The sequence below is a fragment of the Lissotriton vulgaris genome, unplaced genomic scaffold, assembly GCF_964263255.1.
Source record: "Lissotriton vulgaris unplaced genomic scaffold, aLisVul1.2 SCAFFOLD_1057, whole genome shotgun sequence".
Classification (NCBI taxonomy): Eukaryota; Metazoa; Chordata; class Amphibia; order Caudata; family Salamandridae; genus Lissotriton; species Lissotriton vulgaris.
This window is the reverse complement of record NW_028250023.1, coordinates 32110-51168: the sequence shown is the minus strand read 5'-3', so window position 1 is coordinate 51168 and position 19059 is coordinate 32110. Positions and strand designations below refer to the sequence as shown.

At 43.5% G+C, this 19059-nt stretch overlaps 1 protein-coding gene and 1 pseudogene across 2 annotated transcripts in view; both read left to right on the top strand.

Moving 5' to 3' along the window:
• The window catches only part of LOC147663417 (uncharacterized), a 455662-nt gene extending 445076 nt beyond the window's left edge, over positions 1–10586 (top strand). Inside the window, exon 9 of the mRNA XM_086950472.1 lies at positions 10530–10586. Within this exon, the coding sequence (XP_086806598.1) occupies positions 10530–10586 (57 nt within the window). The remainder of the gene's footprint in view (positions 1–10529) is intronic.
• The window catches only part of LOC147663416 (uncharacterized), a 58630-nt pseudogene extending 39998 nt beyond the window's left edge, over positions 1–18632 (top strand). Inside the window, exon 2 of the transcript XR_015305317.1 lies at positions 12632–18632. The product of XR_015305317.1 is annotated as an uncharacterized LOC147663416 (transcript). The remainder of the gene's footprint in view (positions 1–12631) is intronic.
• Positions 18633–19059: the final 427 nt, after the last annotated feature.

Here is a 19059-nt window from a genome sequence, read left to right as displayed (position 1 = left end):
CAGGTGTCTAACACGCATTCTTCTCCGCATAGCATACATCGAAGCACAGGTAAGATGCAGTTCTGCCATATAGGTCTGAACGAAAGAAACCAGGTCATATTCAGATCCCTTAGCCGGGCTAATCCAAGGATTTTAGTTATGCAGTCCCGGTAGCGTATTGCTAGGATTGTTTCTTCCATCCTTGCCGGAGTCATGTCTGCGTTTTGGTTTGCCATATCGGAGCAGTAGAGTCAGAAATAAGATTCCTGCTACGAGTCCCAAAAGTAGTGGTAGGCCACCAAAAACCGAATGGACGAAATTGGGAAAGATGCCCAGGACTGCTTCGAAGGGTGTTAACAGTCCCGAAAAAATTGTCTTAAATACATTCGAGATACCACTTGCATCCTACATATTTATGATTTGGCTTAGCATTTCTGCGAAATGCACAGGGCAATTAGTTGATAAAAGTGTATGTATCTCTGCCGTTGTCCTTGCAACTTGAAGATCATACGTTTCTTTTGATGACGTGATGGGCACTGTTGTCTGTTAAAGCACAGACTTCATTCTGCTTAAAGTATCAATTCGTATAGAAGAGATATTCAACAGAGGCCAAATCGTCGCCTCTGAGTCTCCAGGGCCGTTAGGATACAATGCTTGCATACAGCAAGTGACCATGGAACTGATGCTTAAGAGATATGCTTTCCCTGGCACCATGCCACAACAGCTGTGGTCCGTTATTAGAACGTAACTCCCGTTAGAAAGTTGTCTAAAGAATGGCTCTATCTGTGTTGCGGGTGTGCCGTGCTGGTGGCATGAAAGGTTATTTGAAGTCCCCTCACAGGCCCCATGTAAATTAATACCCTGACACAGAAGTATACCGCTTAGTGAATGTTTACAATTATTACCACTAAGAAATACATTCTGGTTTTTGTCGCTATAACATGTGTGTGTATAAGGTAATTTCCATGTTGACTTAATGTATCCTTTACCCAACATTTCATACTGGCCTGCTGGTATATACTCTTGGCATTTTTTGAATTGGAAAGTTGTTATCGGAATTGCGATAATCCTGTGTATTATCCATTCAATAACAGGTCTTTCTGACATTGTCAATGGTAATCTCTCAAGTTTTTCAATGCTCAGAATCGTATATTCTGCTCCTGTCTGTGCCAAACTGATTTGTTTATCAGTAAGGTTAAATATAGAGAACAATGGCGTTGTGTTGATTAAACGCCAAGGCACATAGCCTGAACACAGGTTTTGCAACGTCCAGCCTAGCTGTACAATAGAACGCAATTGGGACTGACCATGTTGTAACATTAGCAAGTCCTGATCTATTATATCTATAGCAGATGATACAATACTGTCCAGTGAATATATTCTGGAGGACAGAGTCATTAACCCGTTGTCCACAATAGAAAGTGATTTTTCCAAATTAATACGATCAATTTCTCGTATTTTCTCTGCTGTCTCAATTTGAGTCACTTTCCATGCCTCGTTGTAAGCAGCGTATATACTGGCCGCTATAAAACGTTTTTAACGCTGTTTGCTTGGTCCCATTATGAAATCGCGCAAGTCAGCACCATCTTTAAGTAAAGACAAGTGTTGCTTAATTTGTGCCAGTGTGGATGTTTGTAGCCATTCAAGGCGTAGTTTCCCTACACTGTTTGTTGTTACAATCCCTGGATGTTGTCTCTGGGAGTATCTAGGGTCTAGTCTGGTCATTTTTAACCCCTGTATTTTGTTCAGGAATCTATCTTGACATTTATTTGTGTCTGTTGGCCAGATTAACCACTTTTTCCAATTAGGATGTGTTCTATTTAGATGTAGAATTTGTGATACGTCTATCTCAATATCTGTGGTTGTGTTATCAGGTATTGGCATTGGAATAGACGGTTTGTTTAAGTCTTTGATTTCGGCTAGGCCAAAACAGGTAGTTTGTTGAATCGTGTCATTCAAGAACATTATTTGTTCTGGGATCATGCAGGCTCGAAATAATGCTTCTAGGCCTTATACCTGCCAATCTTTTGTACCCCAGATGGTTTTTGTTTCAATGTTGTTTCTCCAGAAATCAAAACCAAATGTAATTATTTTTTCATAAAATGCTTCAGAATATATCAATTTAGTATTTGTCAGCATAGTTTTTGTCCCTGTTTTATCTAACAGTTTATAATAAAATGTTTCTGCATCACTTGTGTTAAACCCTGAGAAGTATTGGAATTTCTCATAGAATGTTTTTGAACTGCTTTTAGGTGGAGTTGCACAATGTTCCCATTGATTATATTTAAAAACATTTCTAGGTTGAGCAGATTCATGTAAATAGTGGTCTGCATAATGGGTATAACAATACAACTGTTCATAATTCGATGAACCTTGCAAATAATCATGTTCTGTAAATTTTGCTGCCATTACTAAATCTGACATCATATTATGTATGCTTTCAAAGTCTCAATCATCAGAGAATGTACTTGGTTTTACAAAGTCACTTAATGAAACCTTAAACTGATGAGGATATTTCAAGAGTTCGACCGGTCCATATATTTCGTAATCTGTTTTGTCCCAAACTACCCCGCCGGGTATTGGAATGCCTGTGACATTCACTGATGATAGTTCTCTTTTCTCGATGTGAGATGACTTGTGTGGCTTCAGAACTAAGTTGATGTTCTGACTTGCTATGTCCATTATACTGTAATAAATGTTCCTAAAATTAAAACCAAACTAAAATTAGGCAGAGTAGGAGTATGAGTACCCCTGATACAATCCAATGTTCAATGAACGGTGCATTTAGATATGCTTCTTGGAGTTGATGAAAGAGTTCTGTTGCTTTGTCTTTAAAAGTCTTTGTTGCTGGCATTACTTCAGGCTCGCTTTGATCTTCGAAATTGATGAAGGAGCCAGATGCACTTCTGTCAATTGGTGGAATTGTTTTTTCAATTTTTCTTTCATTAGCATATTCTGATGCTAAATCATTGTAGACTGGTGTTTTTTGACGAACTGTTTCAATTTGGGTTTCAAGAGGCACAACTTCCATGTCATTGTTGTTGCATAGACCTTTTCTATTCACTGTAGGTTTATCAAATGTGATTAGTCTTTCAGTCTGAACCTCTTGGATTGTAGCAAATTTTGGTATTCTGCTATTTCTTGGGAGTCCACTGGACCTACTAGTTATTATTGGCCACATGATTGTGGTTTTACCAGGTCGATGGATACAACTCGGTTCTCCTTTTTACCAGCAAGGGCGTGTAGTACAACTGATCTTGTTCCGTTGATTGCTAAGACAGGTACTGCTTTTCTGTAAGAAGGCCCAAATTCCTTCTTCACCGCTACTTTCTCTCTGACCAGATCCCCAATCTTTGGAATCCAGACAGGTCTTGCTGGGACAGGTGGTGTGTCTTCAGTGGTTGTTGGCTGCTGTTTTAACTTTATGTTGCTCAGGGCTTTTCTTGTTTCATTTAAGTCCTGTAAAACAGCCAAACGACCTTTGATGTCAAAGCATTTTGTCTTATCTTTTACCACTGAAGCATGATGACTATCTAAGTCCTGAACATACATTCTAGTTCCGAACAATAGTTCGTACGGGCTGAAACATTTTAGAGAATTTCTGGCAAGTTATTTAGACTACGTTGGACACTTGTTAAATGTTGGACCCACCCATCACCCGAACCTAATACCTTTGCCGTTATAGATTGCTTTATGTCTCGGTTTTTTCTTTCCACAACCCAGTTTCCCTCAGGATGGAAGGGACAAGAGAACCGCAACCCAATGCCCATGCTGATCATGGCCTCCTTATAAGCTCGAGAGCTAAAAGCAGGACCCTGGTCAGAATGAAGCATGGCAATTGCGTATGTGCCGATAAAGACTCACAAATCTTTTATAACAGTTCTGGCGTCAGCCGAGCGCTGGGGCCACATTTTTAAGTGAATATAGTCTTAAAAGTAATTAATAGGACGCTGGATTACATATATAGAATAGCCTTCTGCTACCTACAGAAATGGCTGTGGCATTACTCCGGTTGGCTCGTTACTGCGGTCTCTGTTGCAGTCTGGAAAGCTCTTCGTAAATTTATAATGTTGCGGCCACCAGTATTCTGATTGTAATTCTGTCAGGGATTCCTTCATCTGTTTGTGCCTTGGACCTTCACCCATGTGTGCGTCTGCTATTAATAAGATTCTCCGATTCGTGTTTGGAATTACCCTATCCCCCACTTCAGGGATTCGAGCAAAATGAACAGAGTTTGCATCACTTACGTATGTATAATTGAGTGAATAGTTCACAGGTAGTGCTGCACAGTTGCCTTTTGAAGACGTTTTTACTGCCAGCATGGTTTCCCCGTCTATGTATTTTTCTGAATGCTTTTTTGTGGCTACGGAAGCCGGTTTAGTTGCTTCCGCTGTTGCTGTATTAGCCAATGAATTCCCTGCAACGTGAACGCCATCACGTTGATGACTCCGAGTGTGTATCACGTGAGTCTTTTGTAGTTCTTCCTGTAAAAGAACTACCTGTTTCCAAAGCATTTTATGCTTGATTGTGGCACCTGTGTCATCTTTGTAATCATTTTGAACCCAGTTGTGCAAATCCTTATTGTAAGATTTGACGCAGAAATGCGAATCGCACACTATTAGTGTCGGGAATTCACGTTCTGCATTTTCAAACGCCATCTTTAAAGATCTGATTTCAGCTCGCTGAGCCAAACAGTTTCTCAATGATTCAGTTTTTGTAATTTTCGGTCTGAATTTACCGCAGAGCCAGCGACCTTTAACAATCGTGCAGGCTGCATTGTAGGATTTATCATCTACATTGTAGTGCTGTACAAATCTGTCTGTATAGATTATACAAGAGTACTGTTGGAGAGGCAGAATTTCGATTGCCAGAGGATATTCTTCTTCATATTTTAAATCATTCAGTTTTTTCATTTTCGGCACAAAATAGTATGTCACGTCTTCTGCAGCTAGAGAATGTTCCCACTGTATCCATTTTGGATCTAGTGCCACTGTTTTTGGATTTACTGGGCTGAATAGTGCCTCGAAGGCTGATTCTGCTGTGAAAACAGTTATTCCTTTGCCTTGGGCTAGGGCTCGTTCTTTTGCTACAGCAGTTTGAACTGCCTTTACAGTATTTTCTGTAAGACTGAATGTTTTTTCCGCTTGTGTGTACAAGTGTGATTTGTATGCTATTGGTACCGTTTCTCCCTCATTAGTGGTCAGGTACGTGAATCCGCATCTTCCTGGGATGACCCGGATTACAAGGTTGCGTGTATTGTCACATGTTTCTAATTTTGTTTTAGCTAACATGTCTGTTTGCAGTGATCTCAAAATTTCTGTGTGTTTTTGAGTCCAGTTGATTGGTTTAAAATCAGGTTTTATTAATTCTTAGAGAGGTTTAACCCTCTCTGCATAGTTTAGAATGTAAGATCTTCCGAAATTCAGGAAGCCTAGAATCGATTGTAAGTTCTTCAGCGTTTTTGGTGCTTGGAGTACAGCGCACTTCTCTAAGAAGTTGTCTGCGAGGCTTTTTCCTTCAATTGATAATTCGTATCCTAAAAATAAGACAGTTGGATGGGCAATTCGTGACTTTTTAAAGTTGAATTTGTAACCCTCTGCTGCGAACCCAAGTATTATGGTGTTCACTCTTTTCATGTGAGTATCCAAGTCGTCGTCTGTGAGATAAATGTCATCGACATAAGATAATGCCTCATCATATATTTGTAGTAACTCTGTTACTCTGGCTGAGAATAATCCTGAGCTATTCTTGAATCCCTGCTTTCCGGTGCAATATTTTGACAAAAGAACCCATTAGAGATGTCTAATGTTGTTTTGTATTTTTTGCGAACTATATTATTCATTAGTGCCGCACTGTGCGAATTTTGTACAGCAAATGTTTTGCAACATGAGTTAAGGTGTCTGTAGTCCAAGACTAGACGATATGAATCGTCTGGTTTGGAGACAGCAAACAAAGGATTGTTCATTTGAGAGGTGCATGTTTCGATCACCCCTTGGTATTCAAGTTGATCTAAGATCTCCCTGACCTGTGTTTTAGCTTCTTGCTTAATTGGGTACTACCTTTGTGCAGTAGGTTGACATTTTAACTGGATTTTGTGAGGAGGAGAGTCCTCATCCCATCCTACATGATTCTTATATAGTGCAGGAGCTTGAGCTACTGCCCATTTTCTTGCATATATATATTTAGTGTGAATTGGAATATGATTTGAGAAGGCAGGCATAATAATTTCTTCGCCATGAGGGCACTCCCTGACAAACTCTGGGGGCCAATCTTTCTCAGCTAAAAGGATGTCATAGCCCTTTGAGAGGTTATCCCAAAACAGACCCCTTATTTTTCTAGTCTTATCTCCCTCTATACGCAATGTTATTTTGTATATTTTATGAGATTCGCTAACTCTGGTATCTGCAGTTTCCACTTGAATGTATTCATTTGTGTCCACTGTCTCCAGATGATTCATCAGGATCTTGCGAGCTATGCTGATTTCTGCTGCGCTGTCTAGCATCGTCTGTGCCCACTCTCCGTTTTTCAGCTGTGTCCTCAGTATCCTCGGCATGTTTGATTACTTTAATACTGGCTACCTTCTTTCTTGGAAATTGTAATTTTTTACTTTGAGCAGGTTCCTTGTCTTTGGACTTGGTGTGCTCTTCCCTTGGATCTGACCATCCTCTTCTTTCCGATTTCTGCGAAAAAGATCGAGAGGGACGTGTATCAATATCTTGATATCTATCAGGCTTTTTCAAATTATCCCTATTTCTAAGGTTGTATCTCTTTTCAGAGGGCTCCCTTTGGGGAGACTGGTGTTCTCAATTCGGAGTTCTTTCTCTTCGCCGAGGCGACCTTCCTCTGGACTGGAAATATTTTTCTTTGGGAGTGGATTGTTTATTTCCATCCCAGCTCTTTTTAGGAGTGTTTAGATTATTTTTAATAAATAATTTTTCAGGATTTTCAATTACTTGGGGTTTTACTGGTTTCCCACCCAAACTATCTCTACCTAGTTCTTCATAGCATTTCTCTATGATTCTGGCAAGCTCAATAGGTTGATCTGTTATATCTGTTTCTTTCAATTTTTGGCAGATCGCCACTGATGCTGCTTCTCCTTTTATGTTGGCTAATAATATAGCCGAGACCTGCTTGAAGTCTTTCAGTAATTTCATACCAAGAGTTAAAGCAGGTTTTGGACCGTATTCATTCAGAATTTGTTTTAGCACATCTGGTATTACCACCATGGACGGAACACCATGTGTTTTTGTGTAAATGGAAGCAAAGACTGTGCCCCAAGTGTCACAGTCCTCCACATGTGGTGCGACCCCCATTGGAAGGCAGATAGTCAGAATTCTGTGTTTCTCAATAGGGGTAGTTTTCGGGAATACTGCCTCTATTTGAGTTATTTTCTGTGCCAGCCAGAATGGAATTTGTTCCCGTTTTGTGGGTGTTTTCCCCAGACATGAATGTATGTTCTGTGGTGTAATTTTATTTGTGTTCCCCTGATGAGGGGTCAGCTGTGGAATATTAACAGCTGGTTGGACTGTTGCAGTCCATATTACATATTGGACTAATTGCCTGTGAATTTTAATCAGTAATTTTAGCTGTGCTAAAAGTTCTTCGCATGACATTTTATCAGTCTGGATGTGGTGTGTAGCTGGCTAGAACCGGCCACGTTGCTCCTGGTCTACCTAATGGACCGAGCCTGGTGATGTGATCATTATGTTTTAGGGCGCCTTTAAACCAGAGCAGGTGCTCTTGGTAATTTTGTGGTATTTCAATATCCTCGAAAGGAGTATATTCATCCGGTAGTTCCTCTATTTTGTAATAGTGGAATTCGTGGTTTTGTAGCTTTTGCCGCTGGAAAGTATATCCATGAATAGAATGCCTTTGTCTGCCGATATTCGTGTGCCTCTATCACGAAAATGACTGTACCACCTCGTGATGTCAGTCCGTTTTCTATAAGTTTTAAAGTTATAGTTTTTCTTATGTTGACCGGAATGAGGATAGCATTCTGGTCATTCTGTAGGAGACTCGTGTCATCCTCTATTAGTTGGGCTGCTAATATAGCAGCATCCCTATCATCATCACTGTCTGGCATTTTACTGTCAGAAAGGTTTCAAGGAGACAAAGATTAGGTGCACAATATTTTGGAACACTGTATCCTTCAACCAAAAACTCTACATAGGAGTCTCTTCCTACTAAGTTCCGGCGGACATTAACCTTTCACCCACTCCAGACGTCTATTGGAGTATTTACGGGAGAAAGGGTCTGTGTGAAAAAGCACGACTGAGTTACTCTAACGTCTTGCGTTAGTTTTATCGCCTTACCAAACGTTGGGCGCCATGTAGTGTAGTTCCTATTTTCCCTATAGGCCCTGCGCATTGGAATAACATAAACAGCAGTGTAGACGTAGGACTGAGGTCTTCTAGGTCTCTACTGACTATGTTAGACTTAATTTAGGTTTGCGCCAGCTAGCTCAGAGGTCACTGGAAACTTTCTTGACTGAATAGGAAGTGATCAGCTTCCCTGGCTCAGACAAGAAGGGATTCAGCTTCCGACAACCGCATAAACATGACAACTTTGCTCCCTCAGAATAAGAGTCAATCTCTAGAGTCGTGTGAAACAATAGACAGCTATTTCACTCAGTCAGTTGTGCAGATTTAATTTCACCAGGGTGCAGAGAATAGAGAGACGGGCGTTTTCAGTAAAAGATATTTATTGAGCAGTCTTCCTTGTCTTGCAAGAGAAATGAATTGCCACAATTGCAAGACTTGTTATAACGTAAAGTGCGTACAGTAAAAGGAGTATTACGAAATAATACTGTAAAAGCATTGATATGGTTTCTTAGCCATAAGACACTTTAAAATGGATAAAATATATATACATATATACATAAGCTAACGTGCTCAACTGGTGCTTCTAAAATACGCCTACCCCGGTGTACCTGACCTAAGCCTAATACGTGGGAAGGAGTAAGTAAGTAGCAGTTTAAGTTAAGTAGGTTTTTGTTGCCAAGGATCTGTTCAAGAATTCTCTCTAAGGGTTTAGTCAGCACTGTACCTTGGGAATAGAATGTAGGAGGTCTGGTATCTCCCTCTCAGGACTAGATATTCCAGTCACCCGCAAGCGTAGGCTGGAAACGCCGGAGCTGGATTTTCTCGGCAGGAGAAAAGACAGCGTCTTTCTCAGCGCGTCAAAGAGGAGGGGCAGCGTCCGTGGGCTTCTCGCTTCTGCTGGGCTCTCGGAAAGTAGATTAGCTGCTCTGCTCTGCTCCAGAATCACCACCCCGTATTTGCTTAAGGCAGCGTTGGTATGTTTATACCTGAAAGGTGCCGAGTTTGACGTAAGGTTTGGACATAAGACGTCAATAAAGATGTCACTAAGAACTGGTCGTTCTTACAGTGCTCGCAGGAGTTCTATTACAAATCAAAGCAAGCGGGGCTTTCCCAGGTTGCTGGGGGTTTGGTGTGTCGAAAGAACTCCGTGTGCTCTCTGGGAATCTAAGGAAGTAGCTTCTGCTGTGTCATGGACTGCAGAGGCGATTTACTGAAAATATGGCTCTGAATATTATGCCATTATAGGGATATGTATTGATTATAGCCGTATAGGGGCATAAGGTCACAATATTGAATCGGGTTCCTAGATAAAACACACCACTCCGACCTAGCACCAAACGAAAGACATTAAGTCAGATACCATGGTAAGGTAGAAAAAGACAAAAAGCAGACATGTATTGGCAGCAGAGATATTGCAGGTATATTACTGGTTGTGATGGAATCTCTATAATAAATGCTGCAATCTTCCAACAAATGTTTGAACCATCCCTAAGAATGTGGCAAAGATAACTTAACAAACAGAAAAGTAAAGACAGGAGTTGGAACTTAAGCTTCTCCAGTGTAAACTGGAAAGTACTGTCAAAAGGAGTGTGAATGGAGCTACATTTGTTATATTTTCCTTTTTCTTGGTTATAGAGGATAGATCAGACTGTGAAAACAGTCCTACTATCTTGCAAATTGAAATATCAGGAATCCTCAGAAGCTTACAAACTACAAAGAAGAAGCTTCTAGTCTGCAATACCAAAACCCATGGTTTTTTTTAAAGGTAATAATGATAATCTGGTTAGACCTTCAACAGTGAGGTTTTTTCTTTTTTCGTTATCCCACCTGTAAGAACTATAACACATTTTTTGAAAATTTTTAAAAAAATGAAAAATAAAAAATTGATATAAAATCGTGCTCTTTTCAGCTACCAGATGCCCAACCTAGCCGTCCTGTACAATCAATCTAACAAATAGAAATAGAGGTAAGATCTTCTATATCCAATCTACTGACAATAGGTACAGATGTAGCCAGTCTAAGGACCCCAATTCGGTGCTTAGACACCCACCAGCGATGATCCGTAGAGTTAATACCGTCCTATATAGTCAGCCAACGACCATAGAAACTGCATTTCCTCCTTTTGCTTCTTAACAAATAGTCACCTTAGAAATCAATGAATAGAACCTGAGAGTTATTTGCCCGTCTCGGTTTATTCTCACAAAACTAAAAGAATCATTGTCCTTCTAGCTCACCTACAATCTGAATACACCCAGCAACCTGAATAAGGAAATAAAGGATCCATAAACAATCAATATAAGTAAGTCAAACCATAAGCCACTGCAAAATCTTAAAACCAGAGTAAGAAAGAAATCTGACTGTTAATATTGTATTAAACTTTTTTCATTATAGTACAAAGTGAATAGAAAAGCCCCCCTCAACCTTGAGGACACTCATCGATAAGCCTTACAGAATAGAACAAAGGCCCTTAGAACAACTAAGTAAGTGCAACATTCACTCACCAAATCGTTCAGGTTTGAGTGCTAATCCTGTATGTACAGTTTTTGTTAATTGCATGGAAAGGATGTTTTAATTAAATCACCCTGTTTTGCGATGTACCTTAAGACAAAGAAAGGACGCAGATAGAGCTTATAAGACAATACGTCATAGAACCAACCGAACTATAGTGCGAAGAGAGTTTACTAAAGCTTAAGAGGTCATTAGTACTAGAATGTAAAGCTAATAAAAATATTTGTTATCTGTACTTCCACATAGATTGCTTTTAACCGTACAAAAAGCATTGTCCTGAAGAAGGTGTTCAAGCCAGTTCACCGAAACGCCGCGTCGACAATGATTGTGCTTTTTTCCTTTTTATAAAAAAATGTATCATGTTTTTATTAATTGAATGTAATGATTTATTCTTATGTAATGTCAATGAATGTAAAAAATTGTTTAAAATACAATCATAATAAATGAAAGTTTTTTCAACTAAGAATCATTCTAGTACATTATCTTTTGACCTCTTACTTCTTTACTTTTTACCTTGTGTGTTAGAAAATTTTGTTGATAATCCATAGAAATATTGTGACATCTTCCAGTATAAATTGTAAATTTGTTACCATATGGGGTGCCTCATAGCAAACTAGACCTCAAATTAGGTTGCAAGATAGTAGGACTGTTTTCACAGTCTGATCTATCCTCTATAACCAAGAAAAGGGAAAACTTTCTTTTTTCAACTGACCTCAGACCCATTTCCTTTTCGATAAGAAGGGTGTCTCCTTAAAAATTTTTGACAGCTACATTTGTTATATACTTCCTGAAGTGTTACCTTTATTATATACTTCCTGGACCTTTACCATTATTATATACTTCCTAGAGCGTTACCTTTATTATATACTTCCTGGAGCGTTACCTTTATTATATACTCCTTTATTATATACTTGTTGGAGTGTTACCTTTATTATATACTCCTTTATTATATACTTCCTGGAGTGTTACATTTATTATATACTTCCTGGAGCATTACCTTATTTATATACTTCTTGGAGTGTTACCTTTATTATATTCTTCCTGGAGCGTTACCTTTAATATATACTTCCTGGAGCGTTACCTTTATTATATACTTCCTAGAGCGTTACCTTTATTATATACTTCCTGGAGCTTTACATTTATTATGTACTTCCTAGAGCGTTACCTTTATTATATACTTCCTGAAAGGGTTTTATTCATGGTTTTCTTTGTCATGTAGCCTTGAAAGTGTTACTGCTGTTATACAATTCCTAAAACTGAAGTGACAGCAACACATCCTGATCTATCTCTTCTTACACAATCCCTTCTTTTTTAACCCCTTCGCCGCGGGGTTAATTCCCCCGCGGCTCTGGGGGAGGGAGGGTGCATGGCCACACCCGTTTCCATGGAATGCTCAGCACAGCAGGGAAATTATCCCCAGGTGTGAGCGCCACGCGGATCATGACAAGCTCAGCTGGTCTGGAGCACAGCGCAACCGTGCCTCATAACGAGCTGAGCTCGTCATGAGCACGGGAGGGGTTAAATGAAATCTTAGCCATGTGCATCTTCGTAAAGCTGTACCTCTAGCAAGTGGGCACTCCATGTGTGCTCTTTCTGTACTAAATTACTGTGTGAACACCGAAAAATCACCTCCTTTTCTGAATTAAGTAAAATGTGACATGTTCTATAGAACATTTAGTTAAATATCTGTGTATGGTGAAATATCTCTTGGTAACTTTCGTAAATGGTAAGGACTAGATGTCTTTTACAACTAGTTAAGTATTGTGTATTCACATGCTCTTACATTTCCATTTAATGATTTTAAATCTCTTTACATCCCATAGGAAAACAGCCTTGAATGATCGTGAATAATGACAGTAATCGTGAAAATCTGAAAAAAAAGTGGTTTGAAAAAAAGAGCTCCAAAATTTAGGAAAAGATCTGCATAAAGACTGAGGAACATGAACATAAACTGGTAGATCCTGGAAAAAGCAGTTCAGAGCAATTTGGTGGATGTAAGAGTCTGAGCTGTGCACCTCCACGCAACAGGATAAGAAATGACCTCTAGAAAATTAAGGCAACAACACTGACAAACCACTTCCTGTATAAACAGGCCTCTACCACCAGCTTTGATCATGTGTTCGGTATGAGGTAGATACAGCATTACTCTGCTTCCTGTAATGATGGCAGACCACCATTCAGCACGCTAGGTGTATTGTAAACATTTTCTATCCAAACCACAGGCCAAACCACAGGAACATTAGAAAAGCACAAGGGAGTGGAGCCATACAACTGAAGGGTAAAGGAAAGAGAGGGTCTCTGATCTACAACAGACTGTCCCAATTTGCTTCGACCAGAAGGAAGACTGATCTTCACTCATAAACATGCGAAACCATTCCGCAATCTAAAAACATAACCACCTACAAAGAAGCTTTACTTGCCACAATTATAATATATGTAGTTGGTGAGTCTTGTATTTCATTGTGAAATCTGAAATCAACCATCCAAAATACCACACACATACAAGGAATGTGTGAATAGCACAAGTGCTTTATCAACCATGTTAGCTCCTCAGGAAACGCAGTCATGGGATGCAGACAAATATAAACCCGACCCAGAGACATTAACCAAGAAAGAGAAATTATACACAAGCAGCAAGAGCTTTAGTTTGTGATCACTACTAAAGAGCCATCAGCAAACACACGCAGGAAAAGCAACGTGCAAATGCAATGAATGTGTGAAGAACTTTAGTCAGTTAGCACTCCTAAAAGATCATCAGCGAACACACATGGGGGGAAAACCGTACCATTGCACTGAGTGTGTGAAGAGCTTCAGTCGGTTATCACAACTCCAAGTTCATCAGCGAACACACACAGGGGAAAAACCATACCATTGCAACGAATGTGGGAAGGCATTCAGTCAGTTATCAATTCTTCAAAGACATCAGCGAACACACACAGGGGAAAAACCATACCATTGCAATGAATGTGGGAAGGCATTCAGTCAGTTATCAATTCTTCAAAGACATCAGCAAACACACACAGGAGAAAAACCATACCATTGTAGTGAATGTGTGAAGAGCTTCAGTCAGTTATCACACCTCCAAAGACATCAGCAAACACACACTGGGGAAAAACAATACAATTGCACTGAATGTGTGAAGAGCTTCAGTCATTTATCACAACTCCAAGATCATCAGCTAACACACATGGGGGAAAAACCGTACCATTGCACTGAGTGTGTGAAGAGCTTCAGTCGGTTATCACAACTCCAAGTTCATCAGCGTACACACACAGGAGAAAAACCATACCATTGCACTGAATGTGTGAAGAGCTTCAGTCATTTATCACAACTCCAAGTTCATCAACGAACACACACTGGGGAAAAACCATACCATTGCACTGAATGTGTGAATAGCTTCAGTCATTTATCACAACTCCAAGTTCATCAGCGAACACACACAGGGGAAAAACCATACCATTGCAATGAATGTGTGAAGGCATTCAGTCAGTTATCACAACTCCAAGTTCATCAGCGAACACACACAGGGGAAAAACCATACCATTGCACTGCATGTCTGAAGAGCTTCAGTCAGTTATCACACCTCAAAAGACATCAGCGAACACACACTGGGGAAAAACCGTACCATTGCACTGAATGTGTGAAGAGCTTCAGTCATTTATCACAACTCCAAGTTCATCAGCGAACACACTCTGGGGAAGAAAAACCATACCATTGCAATGAATGTGTGAAGAGCTTTAGCCTGTTATCAAATCTCCAAAGACATCAGCGAATACACACTGGGGAAAAACCATACCATTGCAGTGAATGTGTGAGGAGCTTCAGTCGGTTATCACAACTCCAAAGACATCAGCGAATACACACTGGGGAAAAACCATACCATTGCAATGAATGTCTGAAGAGGTTCAGTCAGTTATCAATTCTTCAAGTTCATCAGCGAACTCACACAGGGGAAAAACCATACCATTGCACTGAATGTGTGAAGAGCTTCTGTCGGTTATCACACCTACAAAGACATCAGCGAACACATACTGGGAAAAACCATACCATTGCAGTGAATGTGGAAGTAGTTTTAGTGATTCCTCAAATCTCAGGATTCATCAGCGAACACACACAGGGGAAAAGCCACTACAGTGCTGTGAATGTGCGAAGAGCTTCAGTGGGTCCTCAGACCTACGAAAACATATTCGAACACACACTCAGGAAAAACCATACCATTGCAATGAATGTGTAAAGAGATTTAGTCAGTTATCAAATCTTCGAAGACATCAACGAACACACACAGGAGAAAAACCATAGCATTGCAGTGAATGTGTGAAGAGCTTCTTTCAGTTATTGGCCTACAAAAACATAAATGAACACACACTGGGGAAAAGCCATTCCAATGCAGTGAATGTTTAAAGAGCTGTAGTGGGTCATCAGACCTACAAAAATCAATCAGTAAATCAGTCAATCAATCAATCAATCAATCAATCAATCAATCATTTGTTAAGCGCCCCTCATACCCAAGAGGGTCTCAAGGCGCTGATCGAACAGCTAGGATCTTTAGTATCCTCCTGAAGGTCAGCAGGTCTTGGGTCTGTCGTAGGCTCAGTGGGGGGTGTTCCATGTCTTGGCAGCGAGGTGGAAGATGGATCTCCCGCCGGTGGTTGTTCTTCGGATGTGCGGGACGGTGGCGAGTGAGAGGTCGGCGGAGCGTAGCTGGCAATTGGGGGTGTAGAAGGAGAGCCTTCTGTTGAGGTAGGCTGGGCTGGTCTTGTGGAGTGCCTTGTGTGCGTGGGTGAGGAGCTTGAAGGATATCCTCTTGTTGACGGGAAGCCAGTGCAGGTTTCTCAGATGGGGGGTGATGCGGCTGTGTCGTGGTACATCGAGGATCAGTCATGCTGAGGCGTTTTGGATGCGTTGTAGTCGATTGATGAGCTTGGTTGGGGCTCCTGCGTAGAGGGCGTTTCCTTAGTCGAGTCTGCTACTGATGAGGGCCTGGGTGACTGTCTTTCTTGTATCTGTCGGGATCCATTTGTAGATCTTGCGGAGCATGCGGAGGGTGTTGAAGCAGAAGGAGGAGACGGCGTTGGCTTGCTTGGTCATTGAGAGCGTTGAGTCGAGGATGTGCGTGGTCGGTGGGGGTCGGGGCTGCCCCCCAGTGCCATTGGCCGCCAGGAGTCATCCCAGGCTGACGGGTTGGAGCCGAGGATGAGGACCTCTGTCTTGTCCGAGTTCAGCTTCAGACGACTGATCTTCATCCAGTCGGCGGCGGCCTTCATTCCTTCATGGAGGTTGGCTTTGGCGGTGATGGGGTCCTTGGTCAGGGAGATGATCAGTTGAGTGTCGTCGGAGATTAGGTTGAGGTTGTGCTGTCGGGCGACGTGTGCGAGCGGGGCCATGTAAATGTTAAACAGTGTCGGGCTGAGGGAGGATCCTTGGGATACGCCGCAGATGATCTCGGAGGCTTCGGAACGGAACTGGGGGAGGTGGACGCTCTGGGTTCTGCCGGAGAGGAAGGAGGTGGTCCATTCCAGAGCCTTGTCTTGGATCCCTGCGGCATGGAGGCGTGCGCGTAGTGTGCAGTGGCAGACGGTGTCGAAGCTGGCTGAGAGGGCTCCCCATTGCAGTTTCCCCATTGTCTAGCAGGGTCCTGATGTCGTCGGTGGCTGCGATGTGGACGGTCTCGGTGCTGTGGTTGCTGTGGAACCCTGACTGGGAAGGGTCCAGGATTCTGTTATCTTCGAGGTATCTGTTTACGATTTTCTCGATGACCTTGGCCGGTAAGGGGAGTAGAGAGATGGGTCGGAAGTTCTTGAGGTCTCTTGGTTCTGCCTTGGGTTTTTTGAGTATGGCGTTGATCTCAGCTTGTTTCCAGCTCTCTGGGAAGGTCGCGGTCTCAAGGGAGAGATTGATGACGTTGCGTAGGTGGGGTGCGATGGAGCTGCTTGCTTTGTTGAAGATGTGGTGCGAAATGGGTCTGACGAAGAGCCGGAATGGATTGTGCTCATGATCTTGATGGTGTCATCGACGCTCACGCTGGTCCTGGCTAGCAAGGGGACATGGTAGATGGTGTGCGGAGGGTCTGTTGTGTTGCTGTCTGTTGGGGCTGTCTCGGTGTCGAAGCTGTTGTGGATGTCTGCTATCTTGCGGTGGAAGAAGGTAGCGAGGGAGTCGCACAGGGCTTGTGACGGCGGGATGTTGTTGGTGTTGGAGCTGGCGTTCGAGAGTTCCTTCACGATGTTGAAGAGCTCCTTGCTGTCGTGTGCGTTGTTGTCGAGGTGGTCTTTGAAGGAGGTCTTCTTGGCAGCCCTGATGAGGTGGTGGTGGTTGCGGACGGCGTCCTTGTGTGCTGCGTGGCTGTCCGGAGTTTATTCACTGTGCCATTTCCTCTCTAGTTTCCGGCAGGCTTGCTTGGAATGTAGGAGTTCTGGGGTGAACCAACTGGCCCTCTTTCTGGTGTCTCTGTGAGCGGGGCTTCTTCAGCAGGGTGAGGGTGTTGGCACAGTCCTCGATCCAGCGTCTGAGGTTGTGGGCAGCGATGTCGGTGTTGGAGGTTCGGTGGGTGGGCTGAGAGCGAGGTTTGCATGTCTACGGTGATTTTGCTCCAGCAGCGGCGGGGATCTGTTGGGTGCGGTGGTGTGTGGTGGGTTTCTGGAAGGTGAAGTGGATGCAGCGGTGGTCGGTCCAGAGGAGTTCGGTGGTGTGGCTGATGGAGACGTGCGGGCCTGAGGAGAAGACGGGGTCGAGCGTGTGGCCGGCGGAGTGGGTGGGCGTTGTGACGAGTTGTCTCAGTCCGAGGTTGGCAAGGTTATCGATCAGGGTTGTGGAGTTGTTGTTGTTCTCAAGGTGAAAGTTCAGGTCTCTGCGGAGGATGTAGTCGGTAGAGGTCAGGGCGTGCGTGCTGATGAAGTCGGCGATGGAGTCGCTGAACTGGGGGCAGGGTGCTGGGGGTCGGTAGACGAGGGTGCCTTTGAGGGTGGAGTTGGGGTCTGTGTGGCTCTGGAAATGCATGTGATCGGCGGTGCTGAGCGCGCCGTCTGTGCTAGTCGAGACCCTGATGCTGTTCTTGTGGACGATAGCCATTCCTCCTCCGACTCCGTTGGTGCGGTCTCTGCGGGTGATCTTGTAGCCATCTGGGATGGCTATGGCGTTGTCGGGTGCAGAGGAGGTGGTCAACCCGGTCTCTGTCAGGAAGGCGACGTTTGGGGAGATTGTGTTGAGCAGGTCCCAGAGCTCGACGGCGTGTTTACTTGCAGAGCAGGTGTTCAGTAGTATGCATCGGAGGTGGTCGAGGATTTTCTTGGTGGGTGGTCCGTCGGCTCTGTGGCTGGTGTAGCTGCAGTTCCAGCAGGTGAAGGGACTGTGTGTGCGTTTCGGGGCGACCTTGAAGCAATTGTGGGTCCGTCCATGGTTGAGAGCGTGCAGAGTGCTGGCGTCGTAGTGGCCGCGGTCGTCGTGGCGGGTGCGGGGGCCAGGGGTTCTGGCGCTGGGCGAGGTCCAGATGTGGGCGAGCGCAGACGGGCTTGCCGCGCACCAGGGAGGTGGGAGTGAGGAGCAGCTGGGAGGCGGGAGGTGGGGGCAGCAAATGGGCAGTCAGGGGGGTGGAGCCGCAGGGGACGCAGCGGCGGGGCGGTGAGGGCGACGAAGGAAACAGAAGGCAAAAGGGCACAACAATTGAGGGGGAAATGAGTGGCACAGAGGGCAGAAAGGTCACAAGAAAGGGCAGAAGGTCACAATAAATGGGGGGAAATGAGTGGCACAGAAGGCAGAAAGGTCACAGAAATGCAGGGGCAGCTAAGCAGCAGAAGGCAAAAACGGGCACGCGAGGGGAGCAGAAGGAAAAACCGTGCTGAAAGATACGGGGCAGCGAGGGGGGAAGTAGGGAAACCGGGCAGAGAGACACAGGGGCATCCAGGGAGAGAACGGGCACAGGCGGTGCTGTGTGGAGGGGGAGCGATCTACCTGGAAGGGTCAAGGGTCGCTCTCCTCACCGCGCAGCGGCCAGCATATATGGGGAGGTGGGAGGGAGGAGCAGCTGGGAGGTGGGAGGTGGGGGCAGCGAATGGGCAGTCAGGGGGGCGGGGCCACAGGGGACGCAGCGGCAAGGGGCGACAAAGCAAACAGAAGACAAAAAGGCACAACAATTGAGGGGGAAACGAGTGACACAGAGGCAGAAAGGTCCTAAGAAAGGGCAGAAAAGGTCACAAAAAACAGGGGAAACAAGTGGCACAGAGGCTAAAAGGTCACATGAAATGGCAGCAAAGGT